Here is a 14,028-nt window from a genome sequence, read left to right as displayed (position 1 = left end):
ACCTGTTATATGAAAAGCAGTGAAAATATTTCTGACTCCAATAGAGAAAACCAGTGGCAAACTTTACTTTCAATTTTCAACCTTCTCTCTCTCTTTTTTTTTTTTTTGGTACTGGGAATTGAACTCCAAGCTACACTTCTAGCCCTATTTTATTTTTATTTTGAAACAGGGCCTTACTAGGTTGCTGAGAGTCTCATGACTTGCTAAGGCTGTCCCTGAACCTGCAATCTTCCTGTATCAGTCTCCCCAGTACTGGGATAACAGGTGTGCCCCACCATGCCCGGCTCAACCTTCTCCTCTTTAAGAATACTACTGAGGCCGGGCGTGGTGGCACACGCTTGTAATCTCCGTGCTTGGGAGGTGGAGACAGGAGGATCGTGCTGGTTCGAAGCCAGCCTCCCTGGCTTAAGAGACCCTGTTTCCAAATAAAAGTATAAAAAAATAGGTATAGGAATGTAGCCTGGAGGTAGAAGGGTTTCCAGGAACCCCAGTACCACACACACCAAAAAAAAAAAAAAAAAAAAAGACTACTACTGAGCCGGGAGTGGTGGTGCATGCTTATAATCCCAGCATTCCGGAGGCTGAGTTAGGAAGATCGTGGTTCACAGCCAGCCTCAACTACTTAGGCCCTTTGCAACTCAGTGAGACCCTGTTTCAAAATAAAGAATAAAAAATAGGGCTGGGAGTGTAGATTGGAGGTAGAATGCCTGAGTTCCCTCCCCAGTACCACACACACACACACACACACACACACACACACACACACACACACACACACAGAGGAATACTACTGAGGAGCTAGACGCGGTGGCACATGCCTGTAATGCCAGGACTTGGGAGGCTGAAACAGGAGGATCACAGGTTTGAGGCCAGCCTCGGTGATTTAGAAAAACCTTGTTTCAAAATAAAAAATAAAACAAGGCTAGGGGTGTAGCTTGGAGGTAGAACATCCTTAGGTTCAATCCCCAGTATAAAACAACAAAAACTAAGTAGGCTGGCTACGAACCTACAATCTGCCTCCAAGGTACTGGGATTACAAGTATGCACCATTATGCCAGGCTCAGATTTTCTTATTTGGAAACAGGGTCTCACTAGGTTGATGAGTCTCACTACCTGCTGAGGCTGTGCTCGAACCTGTGATCCTCCTGTCTCAACCTCCCATGTACTAGGATTACAAGTGTGTCTTATCATGCCCAGCTTCAATTATGATTTTTAAAACAAGCAACATTCTAGACTTCGATAAACACTTCTCTAAGTAATCAACAAAATTAGAACTCCTTTTTTTGTCCTTCAAAAGATGTTTGGTTGCCAGGCATGGTGGCGCATGCTTGTAATCCCAGTGCTTAGGAGGCTGAGACAGGAGGATCGCACAGTTTCAAAGCCAGCCTCAGCTACTTAGTGAGGCTCTCAGCAAAACTTAGTGAGACCCTGTTTCTAAATAAAGTATAAAATAGCTGGGTGTGGTGGTGCACGCTTGTAATCCCTGTGCTTGGGAGGCTGAAACAGGAGGATCGCACAGGTTTGAAGCCAGCCTCAGCTACTTAGTGAGGCTCTCAGCAATTTAGTGAGACCCTGTTTCCAAATAAAAATATAAAATAGATCTGGGAGTATAGCCCAGAGGTAGAAGGCCTCTGGGTTCCACCCCCAGTACCATCAAAATAAATAAATAAATAAATAAATAAATAAATAAATAAATAAAGTATAAAATAGGTCTGAGAGTATTGCCCGGAGATAGAAAAGCCCCTAGGTTCCACCCTAGTACCAAAAAAAAAAGAAAAAAAAAAGAAAAAAGATATTTGGCTAAACCCAGGCATGGTGGCACACGCCTGTAATCCTAGCGCTTGGGAGGCTGAGACAGGAGGATCACACAGGTTTGAATCCAGCCTCAGCTATTGAGTGAGGCTCTCAGCAACTTAGTAAGACCCTGTTTCCAAAACAAAATATAAAGTAAGACTGGTAGTGTAGCCTAGAGGTAAAAAAAAAAAAAAACCCTGAGTTCCATCCCCAGTAACACAAAAGAAAAAAAAGATGTTTGACTAAAACATTTTAATTGAGAATTAACCTGAATCTTTTAGAAGAGCATGACAGGCCAGGCATGTTGGTGCAGGCTTGTAATCCCCGTGCTTGGGAGGCAGAGACAGGAGGATCGCGCAGGTTCAAAGCCAGCCGCGCTGGCTTAAGAGATCCTGTTTCCAAATAAAAATATAAAATAGTTCTGGGAGTGTAGCCCAGAGGTAGAAGGGTTTCCAGGAACCCCAGTACCACCCAAAAAAAAGAAGAAGAAAAAAAAGAAAGAAAAGCATTATAGTTACATGTTATGGAAAAGTATTTTATGAATTATTTTTTCATACTGGAGATGGAACCTAGGAGCATTCTACCTCCAAGCTAAACCCCTTGCCCTATTTTTTATTTATTTATTTAATTATTTATTTATTTATTTGGAAAAACTGGGGATGGAACCCCAGGGCATTCTACCTCCAAGCTATACCTCCAGCTCTATTTTTATTCTTTATTTTGAAACAGGGTCTCACTAAGTTGCAAAGGGCCTCACTAAGTAGCTGAGGCTGTCTGCAAACCGTGATCTTCCAGTCTCAGCATCTCGAATGCTGAGATTACAAGTGTATTCTTTATTTTGAATCAGGGCCTCACTAAGTAGCTAAGGCTGGCTGAGAACCTGAGATCCTCCTGTCTCAGCCTCCCAAGTACTGGGATTATAAGCATGTGCAACCATGCCTGGCTATGAAATTCTAATATTATATTTCTCAAAAGACAAAGTGGAAAGTAACACAGGTTTAACAGGCAATGCAATATACTGATTCCAGTCATATACTTTCATTTTTTACTATAACTGTAATAACATATCAGGGTAGTAATTGGTTTTGGTAGTTAAATATGCACTAAAAGGCATTTATATATTTAATGAGACTACTATGAAACCTCAATAACACTATGCAACTATTTTGTCTCTAATAACTGAAATCATGGATTATCAATTCCATTATAAATAAAAATCAATGATTTTCTTACAAAATCGTCATCTACCATGAAGATAATTTCAAACTTTTCATAACTGATTTCTTATTCTTACCTTTAAAATTTCTGGCTTTGTTTTTTCCATCACATGAGTCAGGCTAAAAAGATGAAACAGAGCTTCTCGGACGAAAAATGCCCTTTCGCTGTACCGCTTCAAGGCTTCTGCAATCTGAGTTTCATTGGCTTCTCCAGACACCTTTGAACACAGACAAAAAGATTAACTTACAGAAATCTGTTTAGTTCTCTATCCTTCTCTATCTAAACATCAGTTGTAATGACGGCATCCAGGCTAGTTATATAAATCTCAGGATATTTAATACTACTTATAAGGACTTACCATTTCATTAGGCTCTTAACTGCCTCTAATCACTTCCCCCTAGCTCACAATGTTATAGCAACACTGGCCTTTTTCCCTGATTTTTCAATAAGCTAAGGTCTCTCTCAGTAAAGCACTATTACAAATAATATCACTCAAACTTTGTTCTCTCTTTGCTTTATTAATTTTTGTGTGTACATGTGATGCTGGGGATTGAACCCAGGGTCATTCTACCTCCGAACTACACCCTCAGCCCTATTTTATTAGTATTAATTATTGTGGCACTGGGAATTGAACCCAGGGTATTCTACCTCTGAGCTACATCCATAGCCCTTTTTATTCTTCATTTTGAAACAGGGTCTCACCAAGTTGCAGAGGGCCTCACTAAGTTGCTAAGGCTGGGTACAAACCTATAATCCTATCTCAGTTTCCCAAGGACTGGGATTATAAGCTTGTGCCGGGCTCCTATTTTATTTTATATTTAGAAACAGGGCCAGCCAGAGGTGGTGGCATATGCCTCTAATCTTAGCCATTTTCAAATCAGTGAAACCCTGGTTCAAAGTAAAGAATCAGAGCCTGGTGTGGTGGTACACAGGCTTGTAATCCCAGCATTCCATTCGGGAGGCTCAGACTGTAGGATCAAAGTTCACATACTTAGTGAGGCCCTCCACAACTTACTGAAACCCTGTTTCAAATTAAAGAATTAAAAAATTAGGGAAGGAGGTGTAGCTCGGAGGTCAAATGCCCCTGGGTTCCATCCCCAGACCCGCAAATAAAAATAAAAAAATAAAAACAAAGTAAAGAATCAAAAATAGGGCTGGGGGTGTAGCTTGGAGGTAGAATTCCGCAGGGTTCCATCCCTAGTACTGGAAAAAAAAAAAAATCCTCCTCCTATCTTAACCTCCCAATAACTGGGTTTACAGGTATGTACCACCACGCCTGGCTAATATACTTAATTTAAACTGTGGTTTAGGTATTATTGTGTAGCCAAATATAAATAATGGGAAGTGGCTCCTTGTAAAAGTAATCCAATAAATAAGAAGAAATTACTGAAATATCACCATAACTCCCAATGAATTAATAGATCTAGGTATTGACCCCAAAACTGGCTGGGCCTGGTGGTGTTCGCTTGTAATCCCCGCGCTTGGGAGGCTGAGACAGGAGGACCACACGGGTTCGAAGCCAGCCCCAGCTACTAGTGAGGCTCTCAGCAACTTAGTGAGACCCTGTTTCCAAATAAAATATAAAATAGGTCTGGGAGTATAGCCCAGAGGTATAAAAGCCCCTGGGTTCCAACTCCAGTGCCACCAAAAAAAAAAAAACTTAACATCACAGAAAGGGGAGGGGAAAAAAAGACATTATATAACTCCTAATGAAAGAGCTCCCACATGACCTAGTGTGGGTGGTACATGACTACAATCCCAGTATTTATTTGGGAGGCTGAGATAGGAGGATCACAAGTTCAAGGACAGCCTCAGCAATTTGGCAAGACTCAGCAACCCAGTAAGATCATGTTTCAAAACAAGAAATCGAAATGGGATGTGGGTGTAGCTCAGAGGTAAAATCTCTGGGTTCAAACACAGTACCAACTATACAGTTATCAATTTGCAGAAAATACAAAGACAGAGTCAGGCACGGTGGCGCATGCATATAATCCCAATATTTGGGAGGCTGAGACAGGAGGACTGCAGTTTGCGGACAGCCTCAGCTACTTAGTGAGGCCCTCTGCAACTCAGTGAGACCCTGTTTCAAAATAAAAGAATAAGCCGGGCGTGGTGGCGCACGCTTGTAATCCCAGCATTCGGGAGGCTGAGACCAAAGGATCTCGGTTGGCAGACAGCCTCAGCTACTTAGTGAGGCCCTCTGCAACTCAGTGAGACCCGGTTTCAAAATAATAAAAAATTGGGCAGGAGTTGTAGCTTGGAGGTCAAATGTCTCTGGGTTCCAGACCCACAAAAATAAATATAAAAATAAAAGAATAAAAAAAATAGAGCTGAGGAGCCTGGTGTGGTGGCACACGCTTGTAATCTCAGTATTTAGGAGGTTGAGACAGGAGGATTGAGCAGGTTCAAAGCCAGACTCAGCTACTTAGGCTCTCAGCAACTTTGTGAGATCCTGTTTCCAAATATAAAAGAAATAGGTCTGGGGTGTAGCAAGGAGGTAGAAAGCCCCTCGGTTCCATCCACAGTACCACCAAAACAAACAAATAGGGCTGGGGTTGTCGCTTAGAAGTAGAATGCCCTGGGTTTCATCTCCAGTACCGCAAAAAAAAACCCAAAGAGAAATTATAAATTATGTAGTATGAGCATATATAAGAAATAAAAGCTAGACTGAGGGAAATTCTACAGGTCAAAAGGACTGAATTCTTCAATAAACAAGTTTTTATTTTGTTTTGTTTCTTGTGGTAGTGGAAACTGAACCCAAAGGCATTATACCTCTGAGATACACCCTGGCCCTAATTTTTTTTTTTCTCTTTTCAGTATTGAGGATTGAACCCAGAGAATTTCTATCTCTGAGCTACAAACCCAACCCTATTTTTTATATTCTTCTTCTTCCTCCTCCCCTCCTCCTCCTTCTCCTCCTCCTCCTCCTCCTCCTCCTCCTCCTCCTCCTCCTCCTCCTCCTCCTCCTTCTTCTTCTTCTTCTTCTTCTCCTTCTTCTCCTTCTTCTCCTTCTTCTTCTTCTTCTCCTTCTTCTTCTTCTTCTTTTTTTTTTTTGTGGTACTGAGGATGGAACCCAGGGGTTTTCTACCTCCGGGCTATAGTCCCAGACCTATTTTATGCTGTATTTGGAAACAAGGTCTCACTAAGTTGCTAAGAGCCTCACTAAGTAGCTGAAGTTGGCTTTGAACCTGTGCGACCCTTCTTTCTCAGCCTCCCAAGTGCTGGGATTACTAGCATGTGCTACCACACCCGGACTTATTCTTTATTTTGAAATGGGGTCTCAATGGGTTGCAGAAGGCCTCACTAAGTAGCTGAGGTTATCCATGAACCGCGACCCTCCGGTCTCAGCCTCCTGAATGCTAGCATTACAAGCATGTGCCACCATGCTTGGCTTAGTCTTTATTTTTGAAACAGGGTCTCACTAAGTTGTAGAGGGCCTCACTAAATAGCTGAGGCTGGCTGTGAACCTGCAATCCTCCTGTCTTGGCCTCTCAAGTACTGGGATTACAAGTATGCACCAACATGCCTGACTTCCAGCCCTATTTTTTATTCCTTATTTATTTACTTATTATTCCTTCTTTCTTTCCTTTCCTTTCCTTTTATTTATTTTTTTTGTGTGTGGTACTGAGGATTGAACCCAGGGGCATTCAACTTCCGAGCTATATCCCCAGCCCTATATTTTATTCTTTATTTTGAAACAGGGTCTCACTGAATTGCAAAGAGCCTCACCAAGTAGCTGAGGCTGTCTGTGAACTATGATCCTCCTGTCTCACCCTCCAAGTACTGGCATTACAAGTGTGCACCATGCCCAGCATTATTTTTATTTATTTATTTATTTATTTTTGGTGGTACTGGGGTTCCTGGAAGCCCTTCTACCTCCGGGCTACACTCCCAGACCTATTTTTACATTTTTATTTTGGAAACAGGGTCTCCTAAGCCAGCATGCAGGGCTGGCTTCAAACCTGCATGATCCTCCTGTCTCTGCCTCCCAAGCGTGCAGATTACAAGCGTGCGCCACCACGCCCGGCTATTTTTTATTTTGAAGCAGGGTCTTGCTAGGTTGCTGAGAGTCCCGGTATGCTGCTGAGTCTGTCCATGAACCTGTGATTCTGTTTCAGCTTCCTAAATACTGGAATTATAAGAGTATGCACCATACCTGGCTAACAGACAAGTTTTAAGGAAAAGAAAGGAATGGGGAGGAAACTGTAAACTAAATGACACTCAGGAGACATTGAATTTTTTTAAATGGGCAAGAAAAAAACAGCCATAGTGGCACGTACTTGTAATCTCAGTACTTGGTGGGCTAAGAAAGGAGGATCTTGGGTTCTCAGCCAGCCTCAGCAACTTGTGATGCCCTCCACAACTTAGTGAGACCCTGTTTCAAAATAAAGAATAAAAAATAGGACTGGAGGTATAGCTCACAGGTAGAATCCCCCTGGGATTCATCCCCAGTACCACCCCCTCAATGAAAAGGTCAGTATTAAAAAAAATTACTAGAAGCAGGGCATGGTGGCACACACTTGTAATCCCAGTATCTGAAAGGCTGAGACAGGATTGTGTTTTACGGGCAGCCTCAGCTACTTTGTGAAGCCCTCTGTAACTTAGTGAGACTCTGCTTCAAAATAAAGAATAAAAAGCCAGGCGTGGTGGCGCACGCTTGTAATTCCAGCATTTGGGAGGCTGAGACAGGAGGATCGCGGTTCGCAGACAGCCTCAGCTACTTAGTGAAGACCTCCGCAACTTAGTGAGACCCTGTTTCAAAATAAAGAATGTAAAAAAATAGTGCAGGGGGTGTAGCTTGGAGGTGGAATGCCCCTGGGTTTCATCCCCAGATCCGCAAAAAAAAAAATAAAAAAATAAAAAAATAGGGCTGGGCAGTATAGCTCGGAAATAGAATATCCCTGGGTTCCATTCCCAGTACTAAAGAAAAATGCCTAGAGATAAATAGTTGGTCAGAAAACTATAATACAAGGACATGATTACTGTTAAAGTCAGGACAAAGATTCCTTTTGTACAGAAGGGAGCTATGATCAGGACAGGGGACTTAGCATAGGTTCAGATTAGCTAATAAAGTACTGGTCTCAAGTTTGTTTGCCTTATTTTCACTCAATAGACTACACAATTGTCATTTATTTTGTATGTTTTATTTAATAATAAGGTAAAAGAAATACATGTAAATAATTTTCATTGGACTGGGCACAGTAGTGCATGCCTGTAATCTCAGCTGCTCAGGAGGATGAGGCAGAAAGATATCAAGTCTGAGGTCAGCCTGGGCAAAATTCTATTTCAAAATAAAATATAATAAAATAAAATGTTAAAGAGGGCTGGAGATGTAAGCTCAATGGCAGAGAACTTGCCTAGTATGTGTAAGGGCCTGGGTTCTATCCCTAGTACCAGTAAAAAAAGCAATCACTTAGACATATGATCTCATTAGAGGGATAATTCTGTCTTTTTTTTTGGGGGGGTAGCTTTAAAACATAGTGACACAAAGCCAGGTGTGGCGGCGCACACTTGTAATCCCAGCATTTGGGAGGCTGAGACAGGAGGAGCCAGGTTTGTGGCCAGCCTCAGCTACTTAGTGAGGCCTTTTTCAACTCAGTGAGACCCTGTTTCAAAATAAAGAATAAAAAATAGGACTGGGGGTGTTGCTCGGAGGTAGAATGCCCCTGGGTTCCATCCTCAATACCACACACACACACACACACACACACACACACACACACACAAAACCCACAAGTCAGCCTGACAAAATAATATATTTTAAAGATCTAACCTTCAAATGTCCTTCGCCTGTGAGGAATTCAGAATAACCAGCATCAGTAGCCAGCAAACCTACAAACTGCATGCTGGGCCGTTGTTGTATAAAGGCTTCAACAGCTTTATCTGTCACATGCTTTCTCCCTGAAACATCCAGGGAGACAAGACTGGGTAGGATGTCCTTTTGTTCTAGTAAGCGAAGAGCTATGTCTGATGTAAATTGTTTATCATCTGAGATATCAAGATGATTCAGATGTTTTAGTTCCCGAACAACATCCAGTATCTGGGTAGTCGTCATTTTTAAACATTTCAAGTGGTGCATAGTCAGAGACTTGAGTCTGTCTTTGCAGGCCAGCAGAGCAGTGATGTCTGTGATAGACGTGTTAGAAATATCCAGGCTCTCTAACCTTGGCAATGAAGCAACTTCAGCCAGATCTTCGTTGTAAAAGAGAACATTGGTGATGCTTAGAGCTCGAAGTCCAGAAAGTCGGCTGAAGCACCGCTCATAAGGATCCTCAAGGGAGAGTGTTAATGAGTTCAGCACTAAGCACTGGAGATTCTGCTGGATCCATTTGTTGCTTCCAAGCCCACTGATAATGTCTGTAATGGTAATGTCAGCATTCACACCTGTGGCATCAAGTTCAACTAACTTGTGATGGCAGAAAGCTTTTCGAAAAGCAACAGCGGAGATCTTTGCTTTGCGAATGCAAGCTCGCTTTAAACGCATCTGGTTGCCCCTAAAAATGCCCACAGTTCCATCATTCAGTAAACCTGGGGGAAAACAAGCAGCATTTTAAATTAAACAAACAAAAAAAACAGTTAAATTACAGTTTAAATTTCCATCAGACTTTTCATTCCAGATACCATTTACAAACGGTATCTCCTTTGATAAAAATCCAGTGAGATGAGGAAATTATTATCTACAGTTTATTTTTTACTTTATTTTATTTTGTGTGTGTGGTACTAGGTTTTGAACCCAAGGGTATTCTATGTCTGAGTACACCCCCAGCCCTTTTTATTATTTATTTTGAAATAGGGTCTCATTATATTGTGGGAGGCCTAAATTGCTGAGACAGACCACGAACCTGTGAACCTCCTCCTGTCTTAGCCTTCCAAGTTCTAGGATTACATGCATGGATCACCATGCCCAGCTCTATCTACAATTTATAAATGAATAAAATGAGGCTGAGAAAGAGCTTTCCAAGATCAGAGTAAGCAAATGGAAAAATCAGGACTGTGATATGCATTACTGACCTCCACTAACACTAAGTTCTCCTCACCTTTCTGGATACATCCTTCCCAGCCCTCCCTTGGAGTTAGATGGAGACATGAACTGATTCTGACCAGTGAGCTATAAAATGAAGCATCTGAGAGCCAATGGATATTCTTTCAGGCTATCTGCTCCTGCTGTGGCAACCAGAAGAAGCTTCAAGTTCTAGGGAGTATAACAGAGCCTTGTAGTCTGGATACTAAGGTGGCCATGGAACAGACCCTTGATGGACTTGCAGGGTTCATATGTCATGAATGATATTTGTTTGTTTGTTTGTTTTTATTTTCTGTGCAGGGGTACTGAGGATTGAATCCAGGGACATTCTACCTCTGAGATACACCTCCAGCCCTATTTTTTTTTTTTAATTTTGAAACAGTTTCACTAGGTTGATGAGTCTCACTACTTGCAGAGGCTGTCCTTGAACCTATGATCTTCTTGTTTCAGTCTCCCAAGTACTGACTGGGATTACAGGAGTGTGCCACCATGCCCAGCTTTGAGTCAGGTTTAAACTTTGTGCTAAAATGATAAAATATCTAACTTGTTATCAATGCATTTCTACCCTTTTCTTCAAATTCAGGACAACAGCTGGGCGTGATAGTGAATGCTTATAATCCCAGTAAGGCTAAGACAGGAGGATCATGGGTTCATGGACAGCCTCAGCTACTTAGTGAGGGACTATGCAACTTAGTGAGACGTTGTGTCAAAATAAAGAATAAAAAATAGGGCTGGGGATATAGCTCAGAGGTAGAATACCCCTGGGTTCCACCCCCAGTACCTACCACAATAAAAAAAAATTCATGACAACACATTATTATACACACAAACACAAATATACAACTATATTTAGATTACATATAATGCCTATACTCATTATCAAGCCACTAGCCAGATCTGAAGTTATTAAAAGGCTCAGTTGTAGACCCTCCCTGTCAGATGAATGCAAATAAAGTGGACACAGTAACTTCCTGAAGTCTCAGAGATTTATCTCCCTACAAATTAATCTGCTAATTAGGAACCATATCTCAACAATATCATAAATCAACTAAACAATAACTACTGTGAAAGAAGTAACAGTCATGCCAATAAAAGTATATTAAGAGCCAGGTATGGTGGCACATGCTTGTAATCCCAGCATTCGGGAGTTGGAGACCAAAGGATCACGGTTCCCAGACAGCCTCAGGTACTTAGCAAGGCCTTTCACAACTCAGTGAGACCCTGTTTCAAAAAATAAAAGAATAAAAACTGGGTCTGGGGGTGTAGCTCAGAGGTATAATGCCCCTGGGTTCCATCCCCAGTACAGGAAAAAAAAAAAAAATTAGAACTAAGGTGTCTGTTGTTGATTGGATGGTTGGTTGGTTTAAGTACGAGGATTTAAACCTAGGTACATTTCTACCACTGAGCTATTCTCCCCAGCCTTTTTTACTTTATTTATTTGGTATTGGGGATTGAACCCAGGGACATTCTACCTCTGAACTAAACCCCTAGCTCATTTCTTTATTTATTGTGGTACTGGGGATAGAACTCAAGGGCATTCTACTTGTGAATACACCCCCAGACCTACTTTTAATTCTTTCTTTCTTTCTTTTTCTTATTTATTTATTTATTTATTTATTTGTTTGTTTGTTTGTTTGTGGTACTGGAGGTGGAACCCAGGGGTTTTTCTACCTCCGGACTATATTCCCAGACCTATTTTTATACTTTACTTGGAAACAGGGTCTCATTAAATTGCTGATACTGGCTTTGAACCTGTGCAGTCCTCCTGTCTCAGCCTCCAAAGCACAGGATTACAAGCATACCATATCTGGCTTTATTCTTTATTTTGAAACAGTTTTTAACTAAGTAGCTTAGGCTGGCTGCAAACCTGGGATCCCCCTGTCTAAACCTCCCAAGTACTGGGATTATTGGCAAGCAATACCAGCCCAGCTATTTATTTATTGTATGGTTCTGTGGATTGAACCCAGGAGCTTTCTACCTCTAACCTATACTCTCAGCTTTATTTTTTTATTTTGAAATAGGTTATTACTAGGTTGCTGAGAGTCTTGCTAAATTGCTGAGGCTGGTTTTGAATCTGAGATCCTCCTATCTCAGCCTTCCAAGTACTGGGATTACAAGTATGCACCCCCACATTTGGCTTTATTTTTTGTGTATGTATGGTACTGGGGATGGACTCAGGGGCACTCTACCTACAAGCTACATCCCCAGCTCAGTTTTTTTTTTTTTTTTAATAATTTTAAAGCCGGACATGATGGTACATGTTCGTAATTCTAGTACTTGGGAGGCTGAGACAGGACGATCACGAGTTCAAGGACAACCTCTGCAATTTAGTGAGGCTCTCAGCAACCTAGTGAGACCCTGTTTCCATATAAGAAATAAAATCAGTCTGGGGGGGTATAGCTTGGAAGTAGAATGCCTCTGGGTTCAATTCCCAGTACCACAAAAAATAATAGTTTTAAAATTTGGAAACAGGGTCTCGCTACGTTGCTGAGAGCCTCACTAAATTGCCAAGCCTGGCTTCAAACCTGTGATCCTCCTATCTCAGCCTCCCAAATACTGGGATTATAGGTATACACGACCATGCCTGGGATTTATTTATTTATTCATTTATTTATTTAATATTTATTTATTTATTTATGCAGTACTGGGGATGAAACCCAGGTGCGTTCTATCTCTGAGCTGCACCCACAGCCCTATCTTTTATTCTTTATTTTGAAAAAGGGTCTAAGTTGCAAAGGGCTTCACTAAGTTGCTGAGGCTGTCCATGAATGACGATCCTCTTGTCTCAGCCTCCCAAATGCTGGGAACAAGTGTGTGCCACGATGCCCAGCTTTATTTTTTATTTTGAAAATAAAACAGGGACTCACTAAATTGCTAAGGCTGGCTTCAAACCTGTGAGCCTCCTGTCTCAGCCTTTCAAGTACTAGGATTACAGAGAGTGTGTGTGTGTGTGTGTGTGTGTGTGTGTGTGTGTGTGTGTGTGTTATTTATTTATTTATTTTTGCAGGTCTGGGGATGGAACCCAGGGGCATTCGACCTCCGAGCTACACCCCCTGCCCTATTTTTTTTTATTCTTTATTTTGAAACCGGGTCTCACTGAGTTGCAGAGGGCCTTACTTAGTAGCTGAGGCTGTCCAAGAACCACGATCCTCCGGTCTCAGCCTCCCAAATGCTGGGATTACAAGCATGTACCACAATGCCTGGCTTGTGTGTGTGTTTTAAAGGGAGCACTATTCTCTGATGTATCTTATCTAATTATCACTAGACAGTTTAAACCAAGAAAAACCATTACAAAGAAAGAACAAGCAAGCTACAGACATAAGATGTTTCCCAGATAAAGGGGGAAAGGGTAAGAACATAGGTAAAGACCTAGATGTAAGTAAGAATGTGGTGCATTTCTCAAGATATAAGTATGCAAATGGGAAGAAAAGAAATAAGGCTGGGGACTGGGTGTGGTGGTACATATCTGTAATCCCAGTACTTGGGAGACTGAGACAGAAGGACTTCAGCTTCAAAGTTAGCATGTGGTCATTTAGTGAGACCTTGTTTCAAAATTACATATAAAATAGGGTTAGGGATATAGCTCTGAAGTAAAATGCACTTAGGTTAAATCCCCAGTACCAATAAAAAAAAATTTTTTTAAAAGAAGAAAGAAAACAATTTCTTTCAGAAAACATGAGTACTAAATTAGCTTTGATTTCCCATTTAAAAAAGGCAAGCCAGGAATGGTGGCCAGGCATATAATCCTAGTACCTGTGAGACTAAGACAGGAGGATCACAGGTTGGATGACAGCCTCAACAATGTAGCAAGACTCTCAGCAATATAACAAGATCCTGTTTCAAAACAAAACATAAAAGTCAGGCAAAAGCTGGGCATGGTGGCGCAAGCTTGCAATCCCAGCATTTGGGGGGCTGAGATAGGAGGATCGTGGTTTGCAGACAGCCTCATCTACTTAGTGAGACCCTTTGCAACTCAGTGAGACCCTGTTTCAAAA

General features: G+C 41.5%; 1 protein-coding gene across 1 annotated transcript in view; it reads right to left on the bottom strand.

The window, feature by feature from the left end:
• The window catches only part of ZYG11B (zyg-11 family member B, cell cycle regulator), a gene marked incomplete at both ends in the record, with an annotated part of 61,654 nt that overhangs the window by 32,070 nt on the left and 15,556 nt on the right, over positions 1-14,028 (bottom strand). The window contains 2 exons of the mRNA XM_080692246.1: positions 3,089-3,229; positions 8,786-9,540. Coding sequence (XP_080548372.1) covers positions 3,089-3,229; positions 8,786-9,540 — 896 coding nt within the window. The remainder of the gene's footprint in view (positions 1-3,088; positions 3,230-8,785; positions 9,541-14,028) is intronic.

The sequence above is a fragment of the Muscardinus avellanarius genome (genome assembly GCF_963383645.1).
Source record: "Muscardinus avellanarius genome assembly, chromosome: 3".
In the NCBI taxonomy this organism is placed as follows: Eukaryota; Metazoa; Chordata; class Mammalia; order Rodentia; family Gliridae; genus Muscardinus; species Muscardinus avellanarius.
The sequence above is the reverse complement of the archived record's forward strand: the minus strand, read 5'-3'. Positions and strand labels throughout refer to the sequence as shown.